The sequence below is a fragment of the Artemia franciscana genome, chromosome 17 (assembly GCF_032884065.1).
Source record: "Artemia franciscana chromosome 17, ASM3288406v1, whole genome shotgun sequence".
NCBI classification, from domain to species: domain Eukaryota; kingdom Metazoa; phylum Arthropoda; class Branchiopoda; order Anostraca; family Artemiidae; genus Artemia; species Artemia franciscana.
The window spans coordinates 28,186,717-28,211,558 of NC_088879.1; the positions used below are offsets into that span (position 1 = coordinate 28,186,717).

Sequence of the window (24,842 nt, forward strand, 5' to 3'; positions counted from 1 at the left end):
ATTTTTCAAACCAAAGCTTCTTATTTTTCTAGAGTCTCTCAATCTTGCCCTGGTATAAAAGAAATCTGGACCTCCTGAGGATTCATCTCTAGACCTCATAATGCGTTTGCATGTTTCTTGGGAATTCTGGTAGATAAAAATGTATCATTTAAAAACCATATTGATATTATCACGCTGAAGGTGGCAAGAAATCTCGGTGTTCTTCCGAATTTTAAGCACTCTAGTCGTATCTTTCTAGTCGTATTCTTCAACTTCTTTTTTCTTCATTGATTCAAACGTATGTTTCTTACTGTCCGCTAATATGGATGTCTACACATCCGTTTTCTAAACGTTTGCTTTTTTCTTTCCACGAGAAGGTGAAAAAAATTATTAAAGAGACGAATGTTTCTTTAATCAAGCCTCTTCTAAATCTTCGGTCTTTGTATCTTGCATCCTGTGCATATTTTGCTTTTTCTTTGGTCCACAAGCAACTGCCAGCTGTTTTCAAGAGTCCACCTTTTTTTTCGGATTTTTCTTCATATGCCCTTCTAAACGCCACTGATGTAAGAATTACTTCTATATAGTGCAATCGGTCCAAGTAATATCCCGCAACCATAAGTTGAAAGGCATGAAACTCGCTACCAGATGCAGCACGAGGTTGTCACGCCTTTGGGACTCTTAGAAAATTGGTGCGGGGTTTTCTTTCAGAAGAGTTTAATTTGTATGGTGAAAATGAAAATTTAAGTTTAATAGTAAATTGAAAATTTTGGATTTATTATTGTTGATTTATTGTTTATATAATTGTGGTGTGTTTTGATTATTATAATTATGTTTAGTATTACGAAGATGGAGTTGTCGGCTGGGGGTTGGCCTGTGCAGATCAGATTCGTATTACTTTAAAATGTGATTGTTGTGATTTGGCTTCTCGCGTCGCATAGTCCCAAAGCTATTAGTGAAACACAGGCTGCTGATTATTTTATGATTTATTGTAAATTTATTTTTTCTCCTTTCTTCCCTGTTTCCTTGGCCGTGGAACTTTTCGGGGGGGGGGGTGGATGTCCTTTTTTGTGTATTTTGTGATTTTTCGTTGTTGAATAAATAAATTCTGTGCGCTCTTATGTATGAATTAAGCATGACAAAATCTTTTTTCCGAAATTTGTGAATAAGCTTCTTAAGGTGTAAGCATCCTTATGAACTCTATTGTACCAATTACAATGGGATTTTTAACAGAAAAAAGTTATGTTTTCAAATTTTATGATAGCATTGAAAAAAAAGAAATTGCAGCGAGACAACTTAGCCGTCGGGGTTTGAGTAAATAAAGCAATCTGACCGGTGATTTAGCGACTAAGGTTGCTTTAGCTATTTAAGAATTATTTAAAATGGATTTTTCTAGTTCGAATCGATTTTTTGGTCGAATTGAATTTTGTTTGGGTCGAATTGAAATTTCGAATCGACTTAAAAATTTATTGTTGAATGAGGAAAGAAAAATGTTACGATCCATCCGCTCAAAACTTCACGTGAGAGTGAGAATGTGTCTAAAATTCCAATTCCGCTAAATATGTGATTTAGAACTTGTTTTTGCGTAGTGAATTTCTACTGAACTAGGATTGTTTTTATTTGCCATTCCTCAGCAATTTTCCAAAACAATAAAAAGAGGTGACTTATAAGAATCTTAATCTGAAAATACACATAAGTTTTGGCACTTTGGAGGTGAGGGGGCTGTCCCAGAGACGCCTTTCCGTTACCCTTGCCTCATGACATCTTTCATCCATCATGCATTTAGAAAAAGCTTAATATAGATTCTGTGCTTTTCTGACTGAGGTAAGGATCTACTTACTTTGTATTAGTAGTTGTTGTGAAACCAGACTCGAATGCCCTCCAGAAGACTCCGTATGGTTAACTCCCATCTGTTGCAATCTTGTGCCCGCTCTTTGGCAAACCGGGCCCAGCAGCTCTCCCCTCTTCTTCCAAAATTTCAAAATCCGTCAATACGTTCGAGATAATTTCTGACGGTTGTCCAAAAATTTTAATTGAACACCTGGTTGCCTACGCCAATCTGGCAAAAAAACAGCTAGAAATACTTATTTGATGATTCGGTCATTGGGTCCAGCAGCAGCGGCACACATGAATATTTTAAATTCAGTCGGAGTGTAGTATTCTAATGGTTTTTCGTAGACAGTCATAGTCAAAGACTTCCAAATCATGGACATGAAGCGCCTTCAATGGTCAAGACTCAACTGTATAGAAGAGGACTGGGTCTAACAGCAACATAATAGACACAAATGTTATTTTCATGGTGATTTCTCCCCAATACTACAAATGGGGGTAGAGCTGTGTGAAGATGCCTTCGGCTTGTGTTGAAACTGTTATGTAGGTCAGTGTCCCAGTGTGACAGCCTCCCCGAGAGGCTATTAGTGAAGCAAGGTCCATAAAGCTACCGACTTTCTCCAAGTCTCGTGTGTAAAGTAGAAGCTGATGCTCCGACTTTATATTTAGGTCCGTGACTTTAGTTTGGGCCGTTTTGATCTTAATTCCCAATAGTTGAGGAAAACAAGCTGTTTCGTTTTACATTGCTCGGGCCGTTGCTAGATCAGCAAGAAGAGCGTTAATGTCGTCGGTGTAGTCTAGGTCAGACATATTAATATCCAATTCTGTAACAGCACCGTCAAAACTCAAGAATGCTCTTTCTAGAATCTAGTCTATGAATTCGAGAGTGCCAATCCATACTAATCAAGGAACACAGCTGTTGCTACTTCGTGTGCTAATATATAATAGTAATGCTGCATCTCACCATTAACTTTTTAATGTTGCCCACCTTGTTGTAGATCGTGAGTTTTGTTAGTAGATGTAAGCTTCTGGTTCAGCACAGTCTACTAGCCCAAAAAATATGGCTTATTCATGATTTTGCACTGTTTCTAGGAAACTCCATTTATATCTTCTTATATATTCAAAAAAAGACATGTTTGTGAAAAAGCTACATGACCAAAATTTACTCATTAATAATCGGCCCTTTGATGTGAAGTCAGATAGTTCAAAGCTAATTTTTTTATTGCTTTCCGTTGTTGGCCCTTTTTTCCATGCATATTGTAGACTTGTAATTAAATTCACATTTACTTTAAATTTACTATGCTTTTAGAAAACGCCATCTATTTAAGGGTTTCTTCTAAATTTCGTAGGAAACTTAAGGCGTGTATGCAGCATAATGGGTGTTTCCACTTACTACATCTTGCTCTCTATGTTGACGGTGAACGTGAAGAAGATTTTGAAACAGATAAAAGCTCATGTGAATGTTAAAACTTAACCAACATTTTTGCAAAATAATCAATCTTACGATAAAATATAACATCTACAGGTTTAAGTGTTTGTTAGTTTTAGCTAAAATATCGATTAATATTTTAGTCTATTTTATAAATAATTTATGTTGAATGTTCGGTTTTGCGTGGACCATTATGCCTTCTTCTTTGAATCGCTGGATAAAATTAGAATTTGTGGAGCGGACTATTCAACCCAGATTTCAAATAGTCTGCAGAATCCATCTTGGACTATAAATAAGCAGTCATTTTATTATGTCGGATCCAGTAACATTTAAAATTTCATACTGGGAATCCTCGATTGCATTCGTCAAAAATTGTACTTTAAAAGAAAATATCGAACTATTTGTTAATAAAAAATTATAATTAAAACTATTAGTGTGGACAAATCATTGTGACAATCTATGGTCACAATTATTGTCATAAGCTATGAATATGGAAATTGGAAAAAAATGAATAAATAAGAAAAAAATAGGGAAAAAACAATGAAAATAAAACAAATTGTAGGATTCTATAACTAAAGAGGTTCAAAGCCGATAAAATTCTTACAAAAGAATAAATAACATACTAGAGATTCTAGAATGAAAGTTTATGGCATTTAAAAAAATAGGCGATAAAATATGCTTGGCTGGTTTTATTTAATGATAGAGATAACCCAAATGGAACTCAATCTTACCTGATTATTTTTTTGGGCTCCACTCGAGTTCCTTTGACTCGAACTTTGATTTTTGTTTGTTATCAACCTGTTGAGGAAATTTGTCTTTAAAGTATTTTGTAAAAGTAAGATCTTTTGTTCAAATAAATGTAAAATATAGGCTATGCGTGACACGTGAAAATGAATTGACAAAAACCGATGAAACTGAAAAGAATTAAATCCTTGGTACTTGTTCATGACTTTCATAGGAGTTAAAAGTACCAGCGCTACATGTAGGTTTAGAGGTAGGCAGAAGCACTAGAAGGTTACCAGGGAAGGTAACTCTGAAAACAGGAAAAAATGTACAGGTCCAAAAAATACTGAAAAAGTTAAAGGATGTGTAATGTACAAAAAATTGTAGAGACAATTGTAAAAATATGAGATTTCAAGGGGGGCTAAGCCAGAGACCTTTTACCTGCTTGTGTACCTTTATAGCAGTTACCTGTCAATTTCAAATGCTATTTGGACAGATTGAGAGCCACTAGATGGGATTTAGGATTTTTGTCGCTATCTATGGGTCAGCTGATGTATGGCTGAGCTTCTCAAATGTATATTCAATTATTTTCGTCATTTGTGTGTTTTTAAGATATGAATGTTGAAACACTTGAGTGGCCTTTAACTTTGTCTGTTCAGAGGGAAATTTCATAAAACTCCGGTATTGGTATTTCAAGATGGAGAAATAAGTTTTTATGTTGATATTAAATAATTTTTTATGCTCGGTTTGATTAAGCGTATACTAGAATTAGCATAAGAGTGCTATAAGAGTGCTATTCATCGTCAAATACGTACATAAAAAAACACACACAAAAGAACTAAAAATTTAGACATTCTATCCAGCAGATGACTTATGCATGAAATATAATAAGCATTGTATTTATTTTTTTGTCAGTTTATTTATTGACTTCATCAATTTGATCTCTGAAAGGTTTATTTCTGTGCACGCACGATTACAGAGGGGGGGTGGCTTATCTTATTTGTTTCCAGTATTTCTTTCTTTTTTAGTTCGCTCAACCTGGTTTACTATAATTTTTTTTATGTTTACCATGTGGCAACACTGGGTGCAGTAAAATAGTGGCAAAGATGCCTTTGATAAAGAAATTAGGGTGATAGTCCACGCTAACGAGAAAGGGACTATAGGTAAAATCATTTGAAAGGAAATTTGATGCAATGTGTTATCAAACAGTTCGTGGTAACGAATTATAGTAAGGAGCGACCCGGCTCAATAGTAACCGAAACTCTAAAAAATGGAATTTTTATAACAATAGTTACATCAAAAGGATCGCATTTAATTTTGATTTTGAATATATAAGTTTCATCAAGTTTCGAATTACCCATCAAAATTACGAGCCTGAGAAAATTTGCCTTAATCTAGAAAATAGGGGACAGAACTTGCCTTAATCTAGAAAATAGGGGACAGAACCCCTTTAAAAGTAATAGAATCTTAATGAAAATCAACCCATCAGATTCAGCATATCAGGGAAACCTACAGTAGAAGTTTCAAGCTCCTATGTACAAAAATGTGGAATTTTGTATTTTTTGACACAAGACGGATCACGGATGCCTGCTTATTTATTTATTTTTTCCAGGGGGTTATCGTATCGACCCAGTGGTCTTAGAATGTTGTGTGAGGGCTCATTCTAACGGAAATCAAAGTTCTATTGCCCTTCTTAAGTTACCAAAAAATTGGAGGGTACCTAGGCCCCCTCCCACGCTCATTTTTTCCAAAGTCACCGGATCAAAATTCTGAGATAGCCATTTTATTCAGCATAGCCAAAAAACCTAATAACTATGTCTTTGGGGACGTTAGTCCACGCTAACGAGAAAGGAACTATAGGTACATATCATTTGAAAGGATATTTAATGCAATGTATTATCTGAGGGAAAGCATTAATCGATGTGCCTGTTCATGCAATCCATAGTATTGGTTTTGATTCCTCGGGTTATTAAATGCAATGAAGATTTGTCACAAGAGTTTATTGCTTCATTTTGAATAATTATTGGATGATTTCACCGCTAATGTATAAAAGCATTGTCGAATGCTAAATGCAGTGAAAGTACCAGTTTACTTGTTTGGTAAAAATTGGAACATTAAAAAAAAGAAGAAAACAGGATAGACGTTACGGTGAAAGAACGAGATCTGATGAATGGTGACATTCACCAGTGAAAGTCCAAAATACGAATATTAACAAATATTTCGGACATACACCAAGTGACTATGTGTTTGTTGACATTCATCATGCACTGATAGTGAATGTTGAGCATTTATGAGATTCTGACCTAATTTCTAACCCATTCCTGAGATTTATAACCTAACCTGTCATTATCAAACCTTGCATAAAACTAACAAAGCTGACTGGTCAACAAACCCTTAGTTACTTGGTATATGTCCGAAATGTTTATTAGATATTCTTATTTTGGACTTTCACTGGTGAGTGTTGACATTCACCAGTTTTCGGTCTTTCACGGTAACAAGCATTAAAATGCTGTTAGAAAGTTAAACAAAATGCTGTTAAAGTTACAAGTATGTGATATATTGTCCCCTCACGAGCTAAAACAATTATGTTAATAAGCTTTTGTGCTATTTTTCTTTGTATTTATTGAAATTTATGTATCTTCATCGCTTTTTATTTGGTAGTCCCTACTTCGTTTCGATTACAGGGAGTAGCGGATATTAAGGATAAGTTGAAACTAGGGTTTGTTAAAGATGTCCCAAACTGATCATTTTACAATAGAGAAGCAGAGGCTAAACTATGCTCTAGCTTTTATGATCACGCCGTTCTATTTGCTGCTGATGTGATACATTTTTTCACTTGTTATATATTTCTATCTTTAACATTCTAGTTTGGTCAGTACGATATTAGAGATATTAATAGTGTGTATTTCAGTTACTACAAGTTTTTTGTTGTACCTGCTTTGGAATATAACAATAGAAAAATCAAGGGGGGAGGTGGTGCACTTGATATCTGAAGTTGTTTCACCAGGCAAAGTCTTAAGCTGAAATGAATTTTTTACGTTATTTTGCGTGTTCGTCAACCGCTTATGTGCGTAATTATCGCAACATGTCAGTTTTTATTTTATTTTTTTTTTTTTTTAGCTCAGTTTGTTTTTGTTGTGAATTTGTTTTACTTTTCGTTTTTGTTGGTACTCCCCTTCTTAATTTGTATAGTGGACAAGAAATAAATTACTATTATTGCTACTATACTTCGCTTTCTATTTAATCCTAGGGTATGGTGATAACAAGAGACAGGAAGAAATACGACCTTTGGCGCTTAGGTCAACCTAGTTTTCAACAAATATCTACTTGGTTCCTCGTCGAAACAAACTATGATCATTGGAAAAGTCCCCCATTTTTTGACAACCGTCGTACACCGGCTATTCTTTGTCTTAACGAGCAAGGTCAAAAACGAGCAGGTTGGGAAGGAATCTATCGAGCGTTGTCAACAAAACCTGTGTTGAATAAGGTGAATGTTTTTAATTGGTAAAACTCGTTTGGTCATTTTAAAAGCTCTTTATGTGCCTTAAAACATGTACACTATTGTGCACTGTAGGTGAAATGTATGGTTATATTCAAGCCCAGGTTTACCAATTAAACAGTTCGTGGCAACGAACTAGTACCCAAAACTCTAAATGCGGAAATTTGATACCAATAGTTACATCAAAAGGATCGCATTTTAATGCTGATTTTAGATATATAAGTTTCACAAGTTTATTCTTACCTATCGAAAGTTACGAGCCTGATAAAATTTACCTTATTTTAGAAAATAGGCGGAACCCCCCCCCCAAAAAAAAAGCATCAGATTCAGCGTTTTAGTAAACTCTACTGTAGAAGTTTCAAGCTCCTATCTACAAAAATGTGGAATTTGGTATTTTTTGCCAGAAGACGGATCACGGATGCGTGTTTATTTATGTTTACTTATTTATTTATTGTTTTTTTTTTTTATTTATTTCTTTTTTTAAAGGGGTGATCGTATCGATGCAGTGGTCCTGGAATGTCGTGAGAGGGTCCATCCTAACGGAAATTAAAAGTTTTAGTGTCCTTTTTAAGTGATCAGAAAAAATGTAGGGCACCTAGGCCCCCTCCCCCGCACATTTTCCCCCAAAGTCACCAGATCAAAATTTTGAGATGTTCATTCTGTTCAGATTAGTCAAAAACCTAATAACTATGTCTTTGAGACGACTTAATCCCCCACAGTCCCCAGAAGAGGGGCTACAAGTTACAAACTCTGACCAGTGTTTACATACAGTAATGGTTATTGGGAAGTGCATAGACGTTTTCAGGGGGATTTTTTGGTTGGGGGGTTGAGGGGAGGGAGCTACGTGGAAGGATATTTCCTTGGAGGAATTAGTCATGGGAGAAGAGAAATCCCAGGAAGGGGGTGCAGGATTTTCTAGCATTATTAAAAAAAAAAAAAATGAAAAAATAAACACGCAAAAGTTTTTCAGTCGAAAGTAAGGAGCAGCATTAAAACTTAAAACGAACAGCAATTATTACACATATGAAGGGTTTATCTCCTCCTAAATACCTCGCTCTTTACGCTAAAACACTTTTTGTAATTTCAACTATTTATTCTACTGCCTGTGTGATTCAGGGGTCATTCTTAAAGATTTGGGACAAAATTCAAGCTTTTGTGTAAAGAGCGAGGTATTGAAGAGGGGGCGAACCCCCGCACATACGTAATTAAATACACAAATATAGAAGTTCGTTACGTAAGTTAATTCGTAAGGTACATATGTTTGTTACTAACAAAAACGTTTGTAAAAAAAAATAAATAATTCTAGTTGATTTCTAAGTAACCAAAAATTGGAGGGCAACTAGGCCTCCTCCCCCTCCCCTTTTTTTTATCAAAATTGTCCGATCAAAACTATGAGAAAGCCATTTAGCAAAATTAAAATGCAAATTTCGCTTTATTTATTCATGTGGGGTGAGCCAAAATCAAACTATGTATTAATTCAAAAATGTTCAGAAATTAAATAAAAAAAAACAAGTTTTTTTTTTAACTGCAAGTGAGGAGAGACATTAAAACTTAAAACGAACAGAAATTATTCCGTATGTGAAAGGGGTTGTCCCTTCCTCAGCTTCTCGCTCTTTACGCTAATTTTTTTTTACTTGTTTTAAAAAGTAGAGTTGTGACAAAGAGTCAAACTTTTTATTTTTTTATTTTTTTTTTATTTAATTGGCACAATAAGACCGGTTCTAGGGGCGCACAATGTCAGAGACGGTAACAAATTGTCACTGAGGGATTTTTTCCTAACAAAAACTGGACTGATATGACTTATCGTCAAGATTCAAGATTTGTATCTAGACTTCTGTACAACACACATAATATATATATATATATATATATATATATATATATATATATATATATATATATAAAGGGTCAAGCCGGAGACACAAGGTCGATTGCAAAGACCCGGTCAAACTGCCCGATGCACTCCGCTGTCGCGCCTATTCACAGAAAAGTGATTTTAAAACAACACAGGAATGTTGTGGCCATTTATAAACTGTCTGGTGTCTCCCAAGAATGGCAGATTAGAGTTTGGTATCACCTCTCTCTTAGATTACTTTTGGCTCATCAGTTATGTTCTGTTCCCTGCTTCCACTATCCAGAAATTTTCTTGAATTTCCCTCTAATCTCGCAAAAACGGAGCGACAAAAACGCTTTGACCTAGAACCCTAAGAAGGAATATCCAAGATCCTAGACAAATTGAAAAAAACATTTTGAAATAAAGCTAAGCAACTATTTGACGTACCAAGAACAGTAAAAATAAATCCGGTTGTTTAATTTGGTTGAGTTGGAACTCACACAGTCATATATATCTTGGCTAGATAAGAAAAAACTCGAAAAGAAGAAAAAAAATGATATTTACAGCCAGTTAAGTGAAATTAGAAGATATAGAATTTATTTACTCAGGCAGGAAGGATCGGGGACATGGACAGGTAGTGGGCTCATGATGAATAAGGAAGCTGTTATGTCCTGTTTAGGTTTGGACTGCTATATGAACTACTAATCGCTCATTTTATGCCAAAAATGTGCGGAGTATCACTTATAGTAGTATATGCCCCTGTAAAACCGACTTACGGAGATAGTAGTGACTTAGATGAATTTTGCTTAAATTAACAGGTACAAATAGACAGTGTCCCAGATAGAAATTGGAGATTTTATTAGGAGGGTTAAAGCCCTTGTCGGTAGAAATAGGGACAGATGGTATCCTAGCCTGACGTTAATATACTTCAGGATAAGAATTTTAGAGAAAGTTTCCAGGAACAGTTGAATGCTAAACCAAAGAGTTTAAAATTTGACAATGGAGAAGTTTCATGGAATAATTTTAGGAAAATAATTTGTGAAGTTGCTGTTGGTGTCTTAGGGAAGAAAGTTAGGAACACACTTACGTATATTAGTGAAAATGCTATATGTTTAGAAGAGAGGAGAAGGGTTTGGTACAAGAACTATCCGAGTGATAGATCATATGAAAATAAGAGGAATGTAAAGAAAGTGGAGACAGAACTAAAATATGAACTAATGAGGTGTGAAGTGGAGACTGTGGATAAAATTACCGAAGATCTGGAAGATGCAGCTAGACGACGGAATAGCAAAATATTGTGCTGGCATGTTAATAAATTGAGAGGGAGCAATCAATCAGGACTTGACCCAATTAAAGATAGGAACGGGGCCGTAATTAATGATAAAGAAGGAGCTAAAGAAATATGGCCAGAACATTTTGAGAATGTGCTAAACCGGGATAGGGCTACAGGATAAAATATAGAGGAAAATGAAACAGTGTTTGACACCTTGGATGTGAAGAAAGATTTGTTAAAAAAACAACTTATTAACGATTTTTTACTTCAAAAGTCATGGAAGCTGACCCCCTGGACTTCCCTCCATGGCCTGACCCCCCTCCAAAAAGACACTTATTAATGGTATTCTAAAATCACGAGAGCTGACCCCTGGCCCTCCCTCCATAGTCTGACCTTCCTCCCCCAAAAAACAAAATACTTATTAACAATATTTTGTTCCAAAATATTGGGAACTGACCCCTGGCCCTCCCTTCATGGCTTGATCCCAACCTCCCCCTCGAAGAGAACAATTTATCAACGAAGTTTTCTTCCAAAAATCATGGGAATCACAGGTGGATCCAGGGGGAGGGGAGATCCTCCTCTACGATTTTTTCTGGTGCCCTCTTATCCTGTTTGATGTCTTTGTTTTACTCTTTTTTAGATTAAATTTTTCAGTTTGGTCAATTATTGGCACCTTTGTCACATTGGGTCCCCCCAAGATTTTGCTCATTGACGGCCTTGTCACAGTGGGCCTCCCCAAGACTTTGCTCTAGATCTGCCCTGATGGGATCTGATCCTGGCCCTTTCTCCATGGTCTGACCCCCCTCCCGAAAAATTGACGAAATTATATTCCCAAAATTATAGGAACTCACCCCTGGCCCTCCATGTACTGACCCAACCCCTTCCCCACTCAAAAAAAAACAATTTATTAACGATATATTATTCTAAAACCTATGGGAGCTGACCCTCCCCCTCGAAAAGACTTATCATTGATGTATCATGGGAGCTAACCTTCTGGTCCTCCCTCCATGGCCCGATCCTCCCACCCAAAAAAGCAACTTATGAACAAAATTTTATTCCAAAAATATGAGAGCTGATCCCTGGCCCAATCTCCCCTCAAAATAGCTTATTAACGATTTTTTTTTTGCAAAAATCATGGGAATTGACCCTTGGTTTTCCCTCAATGACCTGCCCCTTTTCCCCTAAAAAACAACTTAATAACTGTATTTATTCCAAAAATAATGGGAGCTGACCCCTGGCCCTCCGTCCATGGCCCGATCTCCCCCAAAATAGCTTATTAACAATTTTTTATTCCAAACATCATGTGAACTGACCCTTGGTCTTCCCTCAATGACCTGCCCCCTTCCCTTCCAAAATAAAACTTAATAACTGTATTTTATTCAAAAAATCATGAGAACAGGCCCCTGGCCCTCCTTTCACAGCTCGAACTCGCCCCCCCCCAACACACAAACAAAGAAAAACGTATTAACGATATTTTGTTCTAAAAATCATGGCAATTCAGTTTAATTTTATTAGATCTTTCTGAGATCTTTCAAAACACGTATAGTTTTCACTACAAACAAGAGTTTGGTTCCTGTCCGTTTCCCTAACGGTAAAAGCATAAAGTCTGCTGCGTATTTAGCGCTGTATTAAAACGAATTATATTACAATTTTTCTTCTGTACTTGTTATAACATTGAAAATAAAGTGAAAATTGCAGTGAAATAAAATGTTGAGCTGAGGAGCTTTCAGCAATTAATATCATTATATATCAAACATTTAGTTTGATTTTATTAGTTCTTGCAAAGACTGTTTTCAGACACATATAGTTTTGTTTTGAAATTAAGACGCTCAACATGTCTTTTACTAAAAGAAATTTAATAGCTGATTTTTAAACTACTTCCCAGTTTACAAGTAATTACAAACTTTGCACAGAAGCAGAGGTCCTGTGACAATACACGAAGATATATTTGCAGCAAAATAAAAGAATTAAAAAATGATTTAAAATTCAACCCACATTCTAGGCAGAGTTTCAAACTAATTTGCAACCATTAAATGCCCAAAGTTCGGGATTTTATTGCTTGACATATGGTTATAATCACTAAATTAAAAGGATATTGACTACAAGTCTACAAGTATACAAATACAGTTGTAGTAAAATGCAAGTTTCTGAATATGTGTTTTACAAAAATAATCCTCTTTTTTTTAAATTCAACGAGCAAGTGAGGAGCCCATGTTCATAAAGCTGGTAATAAACATATTTATTTGTCACTTAAATCTAAAAGGAAAAAAATATAATTGGCTTTTTAACAGTTTATAGAATTCTATTACAAAGTTAAAAGGAATATTTGCGCACGTACTTTATAGAAACGAGACTTGCACACTTTCGAATGAAAACAATTGAATACTAATAGTAAAAACTTTATAAAAGAATATAATGGGAAATGTAAATAATTATCGGATAGCTCATTATATATCAAGGCATCAGATAGCTTATTAACATTAACAAGAGCTAAGAGCTCATATGGCACTTGTGACGAGGTCGGAAGAGCCGAGAGCTCATATGGTACGAGGTCGGAAGAGCCAAGAGCTCATTTGGACGAGGTCGGAAGAGCCAAGAGCCAAGAGCTCATTTGGCACTTGTGAGAAGGTCAGAACCTAAAGTTAAACTTTATAGCACAAGATCCTTCTAAATATCAAATTTCATTAAGATCTGGTCACCCTTTCGTAAGTTACAAATACCTCAATTTTCAAAATTACCTCCCCCCTCCCAATTCCACCAAAGAGAGCAGAGCCGGTCCAGTTATGTCAGTCACGTATCTTAGACAGGTTTCTATTCTTCCCATCCAGTTTCATCCTGATCTCACCGCTTTAAGTATTTTCTAAGATTTCCGGTCCCCCCAACTGCCCCCCCCCCCCAATTACGTTTGATCCGGTTGAGATTTAAAATAAGATATCAGAGTTACGAGGTCCTTCTAAATATGAAGTTTCATGAAGATCCGATCACTCCTTCGTAAGTTAAAAATACGTTATTTTTCTTATTTTTCAGAATTACCCCCCCCCCCCGCAATTGAGCGGATCCGTTCCAATTATGTAAATTACGTATGCAAGACTTTTGCTTATTTTTCCAACCAAGTTTCATCCCAATCCTTCCAATCTAAGGGTTTCCCATCATTATAGGTCTCCCCACCCCAAACTTCCCCCAATGTCACCAGATCCGGTCAGGATTTAAAATAAGAGCTTTGAGCCACGATATCCTTCTAAAAATCAAATTTCATGGAGATCCAATCACCCATTCGTAAGTTAAAAATACCTCATTTTTTCTAATTTTTCAGAATTAACCCCCCCCCCCCCCAACTACCCAAAAGAGAGCGGATCCGTTCCGTTTATGTCAATCATCTATCTAGGACTTGTGTTTATTTTTCCCACCATGTTTCATCCCGATCCCTCCACTCTAAGTGTTTTCCAAGTTTTAGGTTTCCCCCTCCCAACTCCCCGCCCCCATCACCAGATCCGGTCGGGATTTAAAATAAGAGCTCTAAGACACGATATCCTTCTAAACATCAAATTTCATTGAGATCCGATCACCCGTTCGTAAGTTGAAAATACCTCATTTTTCTAATTTTTAAGACTTACTCCCCCCCTCCCAACTACCCCAAAGAGAGCAAATAAGTTCCGATTATGTCAATCATGTATCTGGGACTTGCGCTTATTTTTCCCATCAAGTTTCATCCCGATCCCTCTACTCTAAGTGTTTTCCAAGATTTTAGGTTTCCCCCCTCCAACTCCCCCCAATGTCATCAGACCCAGTCGGGATTTAAAATAAGAGCTCTGAGACACAATATCATTCCAAACATCAAATTTCATTAAGATCCAATCACCCGCTCATAAGTTAAAAATACTTCATTTTTTCTATTTTTCCGAATTAACCGGCCCCTTCCCCCCCCCCCAGATGGTCAAATCGGGAAAACGACTATTTCTAATTTAATCTGGTCCGGTCCCTGATACGCTTGCCAAATTTCATCGTCCTAGCTTACCTGGAAGTGCCTAAAGTAGCAAAACCGGGACTTTAGGTTTTCCCCCTCCAACTCCCCCCAATGTCATCAGATCCGGTCGGGATTAAAAATAAGAGCTCTAAGACACAATATCATTCCAAACATCAAATTTCATTAAGATCCAAATACCCGCTGATAAGTTAAAAATACTTCATTTTTTCTATTTTTTGCGAATTAACCGGGCCCCCACTCCCCCCCCCCAGATGGTCAAATCGGGAAAACGACTATTTCTAATTTAATCTGGTCCGGTCCCTGATACGCTTGCCAAATTTCATCGTCCTAGCTTACCTGGAAGTGCCTAAAGTAGCAAAACTGGGACCGACAGACCGACAGACAGACCGACAGACCGACAGACAGACCGACAGACCGACAGACCGACAGACAGACCGACAGAATTGGCGACTGCTATATGTCACTTGGTTAATACCAAGTGCCATAAAAATTCCTTTTACTTAAGGTTTATGTTCCCTGTTTCTCTTCCCTGTTCCCGGTTTTTTCTTACCATTTACTTAAGGGTTATGTTCCCTGTTTCTATGAATGTAAAAGAACTTTTTCTGCCTGGCGTTGCCTTTGTACAAGAATCTTCAGTGGGTTGACTGCGACATGGCTGCCGCATGGTGGCAGCCCATGGCTCACGAAATTTGAGCCTTGAGTATTTTGTGTATAACTAGGCCTATTGCTCATTCATATAAGGGTAATTTGCTCCAGTGCCTCTTGGCATGAAGTCCATATATTTTGTTGTATGCATACCTTGCTCAGATATCTAGGCTCAATAAAACTGGCACCTTAAATAGTTTTGAATCAAGGATTTTTTTGCATGCCACCTGCCTTTAAGCGTTAAAATAGAGATGGCTGGACTGCTTCACCCTATATTATGAGCGCAAGAGGCCAACAACAGGCACTTAAATAATTGTCTAAAGGAAAATTTAAAATCTAAGAGAAAAAACGAAAACCTACAACAGTAAACACTGTTCATCCGAGAACAAATGCAATGTGACAAGATGCTACCGCTACCTTCGCTCCGAATTTCGACAAAGCTCAGTCTTTCGCAACTACTTTAGAGTTTGAAAAGATTTAAGAGGTGGAAGGAATTCTAATCTTGACGATCCTGATCTGCTCGCTCACTAAAGGACCTCTCTGTTTATTCCTTTTTTAGACCGCTTCATATCGGAGCTGAAACAGCGCTTTGAACTCTACCAGAATCTGTTGTCTCATCTGAGCATCCTTGTCCCTTCGAAGATTCCATCTTTTAATCCCAAACCATGAAGTTGGAGTCTTTGCTTGAGTCATATGGCGATGTTTTCCCCAAGCCAGGCTGCTTAAAGCAAGAAGCTGACCTATGGCGCAGCAAATGGTTAAAAGCTCTAATCACAGAAAGACCTTCTTGTGCTGTATCTTCTCTTCACGAATGCGAGAACAGCTTTTTTCCAAATATTTCTCTTCTCTTGGCTGTCCGTTGCCTGTCAGTACTGCTACTCCGGGAAGAAGCTTCTCTACACTTAGAGGGTTGAAAAACTGGCTGGAAGGTTCATCGGGACAAAAGGGGCTGAGTGGTTTAGCCCTGCTCGCCGTTTCTAGAGAAATTGATGTCTGTCACGAAAAGGTCGTAGATGTTTTTGCAGGGAAGAAAAATCGTCATTTAGATTTCATTTTTTAGGCACTTGGTTTAATTGACAAAAACTCTTATTCGGCTCTGTAAATATATTATGTATACAAATACTTAAATACTTGGTTTGTTTGTTCAATACTGTAAAAAAAGCCCCTTATAGATACAACAGTATGCCTAATGGACGCGTCTTCGTTTGCAAGGAGGACACTGATGGTCTCCATGATCGAACGTGAGTCTTAGTCCACGTGAAGATTTTTTTGTATCCCCCCTCCAAAACAAAAATCATGGATACGGCCCTAGCTGCCGTCCGTTAACAGACTTTCCTCCCCCGGACGGTTATGTTTAAATATAGTTTGTCACGTAATTAGTAGTAAATAAAGGAACTGAAGTCGATGTTAGGATGCAGTTTTCACAATTAATTTAGCGATAATATAAGCTCTTCTTGTTTGAACTCACGAAAAAAACAGTCATAAAAGAATGTAGTAAAAAGCTATGAATGTAGAAGTCAGCCCTCTCCCCCAAATAAAAATAGTGCCTGTATTCTTTTTCAGAAGCTTTTTCAAAATCCCTAGGGTGTCGCAACATTAATTCATTTCAATTAATAACTTAATTATTTCCAAGCGTAATTAATATTTAAATTAACAATTGAATAACAATAATTTCGTTGATTATTGTTAACTGTTTTTTACTGTTTACTGTTTTTCTTTATTCAACTTAAAAAATACAAAAACAATATTATGCCCCAACTGAGAGCAGAGCTCGGAAGGCTGGGACAGTACAAAGACATAGAATAAACATCAACATCTCATCATATTAATAATTCCAAAAATTAACATGGCAAAAAACAAACAAAATAGAAAAAGAAAAAAACACAAAAAAGAAGTAACAAGGATAAGTAAATAACTAAATATCGGGCAGGAGGGGCGTGGGAGACCTTCCCAAACACAGGGATACAAAAACAAAACGCACAAAGAAGAAGATCAATGGTGAATAATCAAACAACAGCAAACAATCTTTAATAATCGCTTTTTAAAAATCATAATATGAAAAAAACTTCGTTTTCTTAAAGAGTTAAAGAGGCTGCGTCCCAAAGTCGAACCTTAAAACGTACAGGAATTAGAAGAGGCAGTTGGGGGGCTGCCGCCCCCCCAAACCCCCAGCTTTTAAAGACTCTTTTGTACAGGTTTTTTTGTGGGGGGACTTCATTGTTACTAATTACTAGTTTCGGCGCAATGGTTCTCCTGTCCTCTTGTGTTTAACATTTTTCGAAGTTATTCCATTATTCATTCATTTCAATTTTTTGTTAATTAAAAGAGGGCCTTTCCGAAGCCAAGAGCGGGGGGTTAGCAAAAAACAAAAAACCTGTACAAAAGAGTCTTTAAAAGCTGGGGGTTTGGGGGGGCGGCAGCCACCCAACTGCCTCTTCTAATTCCTGTACGTTTTAAGGTTCGACTTTGGGACGCAGCCTCTTTAACTCTTTAAGAAAACGAAGTTTTTTTCATATTATTTCTGTACGTTTTTCTACAATCCATGGTGGATGTAATTTAATAATTCCTGTACTCCTCGTACAGGAATTAGGAGAGGAACTTGGGTGGCTGCCGCCCCCCCCCCGCTTTTAAATCATTGTATAAAATAGAAAAAAAATAGATAGAATGACCGAAATGTTTCTTTTGCTCATAAGAAGCTAATATTCTGTTATCTCTCAATTGATAAGCTGTCCAGGTGTTATCAAAATTATACACTTTTATTTTGATGTTGTGAAAAAAACCGCCCGTAAGGGACTTGAACCCTTGACCAGAGGATTAAAAGTCCCACGCTCTACCGACTGAGCTAATCACTTGCATATGTGTAAATATAACTTCTAAATAACTTTTAAAAATTTCAAATTAACATGGGCTCTTATGGAGAGAAATGCGTTAATTAAGTAGCTAATGCGTGGTTTCTGGAAAACAGGGAAGGAGTTATCGGATCGAGCTGAAATTTCGCGGATAAGCTCCTGGGCCGTAGGGGACCTTACTTGTGAATTTCAGCCCGATCGGACAACGTTAAAAGGGGGGGGGGTGGGGTTGGGGGGTCGAAACTTTCGGGGGGTTAAGATTTTCCTACGAAACTTTCGAGGAAAATTACTCGGAGAATTCCTCATCGAATGAGTCTTCGTACACCCAGATCCGATATCGGCTGTGACCTGTAGGCGTCTAGGAAAAAAAGAAAATGAACATTAAGTGGCTATGTGTGGTTTCTGGAAAACAGGGAAGGAGTTATCGGATCGAGCTGAAATTTTGCGGATAAGCTCCTGGGCCCTAGGGGACCTTAACTTGTGAATTTCAGCCCGATCGGACAACGTTAAAGGGGGGCTGGGGTTGACGGGTCGAAACTTTCGGCCAGATTTTCCCCATGAAGGAAAAGTTGGAGGGGGATGAAATTTGGCAGGTTTCTTAGTTGGAGCTCGGGCTACAAAACGCATCCCTCCCCATCCCTCTGCGACATTGTCGCATTAATTATCGCTTTACATTGTCGTGGGTCACCTCTTTATAGAGGCACGAGTGTGCCTCCTTGATTAGAAAACCAATAATTGAAAAATAGAAAGTTAATAATTTAATCAGTTTCTGAAAGTAAAATTGTTGATACTTGTACGAAAAAGGAGTTAAGCTCTCCAGATTTATTGTAAACCGTTTGGTTCTTTTACATGCGCTAAAACCGAATGTGAGATAAGTGAATAATTCACTGGCTAGAAACTACCTTCGTTTGATTTCGTATTTTCTTTAATCATTTTTTTTTCTTTCTTATTTTTTTTGCACATCGTGTGTAGCCAGTGTGGTTTTTGGGAACGTATTTACTAAAACCAAAAACACTTTTTTCGCAGGTCACTACTTATACAACGCTTATGGATGCAAGAAACAATTCTATGGTAACTTACTTGCGAGACTGTCCTGATCCTTGTGCCCCGTGGTGAAAAAACAAAGCGTTTGGCGAGAATAGATAGTGGTGCTTAGATTATATCTCCAATATGTGGCTGTGTTCTTCTCTTAATGCTCAAGACACGTTATAGTCGTACCTATTGCTAAATAAATCTAAGATTTATGGATCGTCGGGGTTCTTCGTTGATTTCAGCGTCATTTTTGTACCACAGAAGGGGAAAACGCACAAGAGTTTCGCTTAAAAATCATACAATTAACACTAGTTTGGCCCCATTTATTTTCTATCAGTACTACGTCTTTGCGTCTTAGGTTAGGTTAATCTTAAAGGTAAGAAAACTGCTCACCCGAGCTTCCATCTTTTCCAATTAAAAAAAAAAAACTGAGCCTTAAATCTTGCTTCTGAAAGGTCAGCCATAAAATTTGTCTACCAACCCACAACTAATATATGGCGTAGATTATATTGGAGTGGTAGTCGTGTGAAATTTTGTTTTATCTACAGGTACGACTATAATATACCTTGGGTATAAATAATTACCCCGGATGCTATTATACTTCATTCCGTTGTCTGTACGTGTGATTCTCTTCGTTATTATGATTTTTTGTACGCTTAGAACATATTTAGCTCAATGCTTTCGTATTTAGAAATATAACGCACTTTGACAACAGATTGTTTGTTTTCTATAATTTCTTTTTTGTTTGTTTTCAGTTTCGCTACTGGACTGTACCCGAATATTAAGAGTTTCTATTGTCTGAAAGTTTAAAGAAAATCAGGGATGTATCACACAGGTTAGGGAATCTGCTAGCTAACAGTTAGAGCAGAAAGAGCAGAAAGTTCTTCGATTATTCGAAGAAGTCAGGAGATTTTTGCATACAGAGCTTGATCAAGGTTTTGTACATACTAATATAAAAGGTCAGATTTAATGATTCTGTTACACTATTGGTGCTAGGAATACGGCATTTGAGAGCAGTATTAAAGGTGTTAGGAAGAAAATAGGCTATTCAAATTCTGAAAGTTAGTACTTAAAAAAAGAAAACCTGGGTCAGTTCATGGCATTTTATGATTATTATTATTATTATGTATTTTTCACCCACACTATACAATAGTATTATGCGTGGAGTAAAACAGAAGAAACATATAAAAAGAAAATGCAAATAAAAATAAAAAACATATAGGAACCATTTACAGGGTAACCCATAAAAAAATTAAAAAAGTTGGAGGAAAAACAAATATAAAAAGAGGGAAAAAGAGAAAAAAAATTCACAATTCGAATAATCTAATTAGATGATGTTATGAAGAAATAAGGACGCAAGCAGTCTTTGAGAGCTCTCTGTGCAGTAATTTCTTGTTCAACTGTAATAGCAGGAACATCTTTTTTTAATGAAATCCTGGTTTTTCGTCGAAAAACTGTCGAAAAACCTGTTGTTTTTTCGTGGAAGAAACAAAGGTTTACAAAATTTAAAATAATGAATCCGGATTCTTTTTAATTCTTTTTTCTTAAGAAGTGGACAAATTACAGAAGCAAAAAGGATTGAGTGGTCACAAAAATATTGAGTAGTACTTCAGTTTGACTTCAAATTACCTTCAATTTTCATTTTGCTCCAGTTTGATTTGTTGTTTATTGTGAATTACTTAAATTACAAAATTCTGTATCCTTCAACTTATCATGCTTACAACAAAGAAACCATAATTGTCAACCGTATTTATACGTTCTTGTATAGTTAATATTATTTCCATATGCATTACTGGTAACTACGTATTGAAAAGTATTTTCAAAATATTCAGATCATGAAAATTTTCTGTGAGAAATTAAATAATCGAATATTTAATTTACAAATAAATTTATGGCTTATCAACTGCGAAGCTAAGAACAACGTTTCTCTGTCTGACTCTTCTAGCACCCTGAACTCGCAAAACCTGTAAAAGTTTATTAGTGTTGCTCCCACTTCACCTCGAATGTTCAAATCATCAGCATAATCAAAAGTCAGGAAAGTTTTTCCTCTCCATTTGATTCTGTGGTCTCTAATTGCCTTTCCTGTGCTCCTTCAAAATTATCCATATAAAGGGGGATAGAACACAACCCTGATTAATTCCTGATTTAATACAAAACCAGCTGCTAACCTCATTTCCTACCTTAACCGCAGCAGTGTTATCCTCGTACATATCACTAATCATTCTAATGTATTATCTGGCATACCATAGAAGAATAAGATCTTTGCTAAGGCTCTTCTATCAACAAAATCGAACGCTTGGTCATAAGCTACAAAACTGAGGTCCAAAAGTGTTTGACAACTTAGGCACTTCTTAGTTATTAACTTAAGAGTAAAAATTTGGTCGACAAATCTTCTACCTTTTCTAAGACCGCACAGCTCTTCTCTTAAAACTTTGTCTACAGCATCTCTCAGTTTAAAAAGTATCATATTACTAAGTAACTTGCTACCTACAGAAACCAGACTATTGCCTCGATAATTATGACACTCACTCTTATCCCCTTTCTTATACAATGGTTTAATTAAGGTTTTCATAAAATCGTTAGGTACTTCCCCTTTTTCAAAATCATATTCGTAATCTTCAGTAATTTATTTTCAACCTCAGAGCCACCATATTTAAGAAACTCATTTACCACACTATCGGCACTTGAAGGTTAATTATTTCTGAAACCTTTTAGTACTGTCGCTAATTCTTCCTCGCAAAAAAATCTTCCTTCACATCCAAGGTATTACAAACTTTTTCATTTTCCTCTATATCTTTTCCTGCAACTGTATCTCGGTTCATCACATTCTCAAAATGTTAAGCTCATCTGTCTTCAACTCTTTCCTTATCACTAACTGTAGCCCCGTTCCTATCGTTAACTGGGACAAGTCCGGATAGACTACTCCCTCTCAATTTTAAAAACATGCCAGTTCAATATTTTACTATTATGCCGTCTAGCTGCATCATCCAGATCCTTCGTAATTTTATCCATGGCCTCCACTTCATACTTCCTTAGTTCATATTTTAATGTTTTCTCCACTTTCTTTATATTCCTTGTGTTTCCATATTATCTATCACTCAGATAATTCTTGTACAAACCCATTCTCCTCTCTATTAAAGATAAAGCTTTTTCACTAATATTCCTAGCTGCAGTCTTGACTTTCTTCCTTAAGACACCATCAGCAACTTCACAAATTGTTTTTCGAAAATTAATCCAACCATCTTCCACATTGTCGAATTTTGAACTTTCAAGTAAGTGTAATGTTCAATTGTTCCTGGAAAGTTTTCCAAATATATATATATATATATATATATATATATATATATATATATATATATATATATATATATATATATATATATATATATATATTCATATATATGAAAAAATTTCCGATATTCATTGATTATAAAACACTGTCAAATTTATTAAACACTTCCGCTGCTTGGTGTTACAGTAAAAACAAATTTTGTGCGTGTCGTGGTACGATGTCGACGTCGGAACCGATATATGGACATTTCTGTCCATTTCAACTGCTTTTTCAGCCATTTGCTTTTTACACCTGCTTTTTCAGCCATTTCTAGCGTAAATTTGAAGTTCTAGGGGGGGGTCAGCTGCCCAATTTCCTCCGTCCGTATGCCCTATGTATGTAGATTATCTATGAACATTGATTACTTATATTCACGACAATCTGTGCGCCAAAATTCGCTTTACTTGTAATTTTTTTTTATTGAAGTTTTTAAAATTTTGTTTGAAATGGGTGCCTTTGGGTGAGAATGGAGGACTTCATCGAACGAAATAGGAATAGGTCAGAAGGAAGGTAAGAATATAAAGCAAGCAAACTCAAATTTCATGGGATGGAGCAAAGTGATGTGTCCAAGAAGTTTGGGTCGTGAAGTGAGCGTGGCTATGTTAGCCTTAGGCTAATTGGTGCAACAATGAGTTGTAATTAGTAATAAATGGATATTTGAGGCTGAATTCTTGTACTTATCATCAAGGATGAAGAGAGTGATTTATATTTATTTTCTTGCCGAACTGTTTGAATCTCCACCAGTGATTGTCTTATGTCTAAGAATTTGTTAGGGCTCTAGAAATTCTTACTAAATTACATACCTTTGGATGAATGGGAATTATGCAAATATATTCTTCTATTTTTCGACTAAAGATTAAATTTGTACGTTAAACTGAAAGCTTTTCTAAAATGGATAAGTTTTTCCTCTTAAGATAAAAGGTTTTTTTCTAGGAAGACTTCCATAGATATTCCTTGTAACTTGCCGTGTGTCAGGAAATGGTAAACGTATTTCACGAAATACTGTCTCTGAACTTAGTCTATAAGTATCTGTCTGTGGAACGACTCTACTTAGCTCTTAGTGCATACAAATTATGTACATTTTAGACATTCCGTAATCTTTCTGTTTGTGTGTAACCAGGTTCCAGGAAATAGTAAAAAAAAAAAATATCCGGAAGCACTGTCGCCTAACTTAGCCTTGAAGTGTCTGCAGAACGATTCTACTTGTTGCTTAGTATTATAAGAATGTCCACGAATTCTGTGTTGTTTTTTTTTAATTATCACAATCTTTTCTTGTACTTTCATGCATATAGTGTGTGCGTTTTTACTTTACATCCAACTAGTTCAGCTGCTAAACTGATTATTTAAACAACCAAGCCAATTGAAAAGGAAGATGCACTGATGAGTTTTATTCAGTTGTGCCAACTATCTGATGGAAAAAGTATCCTGTAGTTTTTTCGGGAGTTAGCTTATGTAAATAATATTTTCATATAAAAAGAAGAAAAAAGGTAAAGAATACGACACTAGGCTCTTAAAGTCCAAACTGGCGGTGCTGATCTCCGTCTCAAGGCCCTTCAACCAGGAAGTGCAATGGAAAATGGGGGCTAGCCATCCTGTGCTTTCGCACAACCTTCCTGTTTACCTTCCCCAGATTTCTCCAGGCTACCTATTTAGAGCTGGTTCGGCTCTGGTTGAGCTTAAATTGTCATCTCACTGACCCCTGTGCCAAATCAAATAACTGTTGACTCCAGGAATCGAACCCTCACCCTTCGGACAAAGGATTCCAAGTCCTGCGCCCCATCCACTTGGCTAATGTTTCCATATGATAACACTGATAAACCCTAATCCAAGTGTCTACTTTGACATAACAAGGGAAATTGAAATGGAAGATACATATCTGAAATTTAATTAAACTGGACATTCATCTGATGGATAATGTCCCCAGAAATTTTTTGGGCAAGCTTATGCGCTTGAATATGAATAATGTTTGATTTTTATAAAAACTGATCAACAATTGTCTAAGTGGATGATTTAACTTAGGGACGAAAATTGAAGTGAAAAGTATATCTCGAGATCTTATAAATTCTACCAATCATATGATGGAAAAATTGCTGGAATTTTTTTGGGGGTAAGTTTATGTGTGTGAATGTGGTTTGACGACTTTGACAACCCTTTTCTAAGTGTATGATTTAATGCAGAATGAAATGGAAACTATGTCTGTGAGTTTTATTAAATTGTGGCAATCATCTTATGGAAAACGATGCCTTGGAATCTTTTGGGGTAAGCTTACGTGTTTGAATGTTAATAATGTTTTGATATGACAGCTCTGACGAACCCTTATCCAAAGGACATTATTTCAGGTAAAAAGGAAAATTTAAAGGAAACATTTATTTTCAAGCTTTTTTAAACTGTTCCAATTACCTAATGAAAAAAAGATTCCCGAAAAATTTTGGGGTA

At 36.3% G+C, this 24,842-nt stretch overlaps 1 protein-coding gene across 1 annotated transcript in view; it reads left to right on the plus strand.

Annotated features, from left to right (window-relative positions):
- Positions 1-19,791, plus strand: part of LOC136038105 (acid ceramidase-like) — a 54,553-nt gene extending 34,762 nt beyond the window's left edge. Inside the window, exons 6-7 of the mRNA XM_065721120.1 lie at positions 7,209-7,445; positions 19,070-19,791. Of these exons, the coding sequence (XP_065577192.1) occupies positions 7,209-7,445; positions 19,070-19,159 (327 nt within the window). The 3' untranslated portion in view covers positions 19,160-19,791. The remainder of the gene's footprint in view (positions 1-7,208; positions 7,446-19,069) is intronic.
- The last annotated feature ends 5,051 nt before the right edge of the window (positions 19,792-24,842 follow it).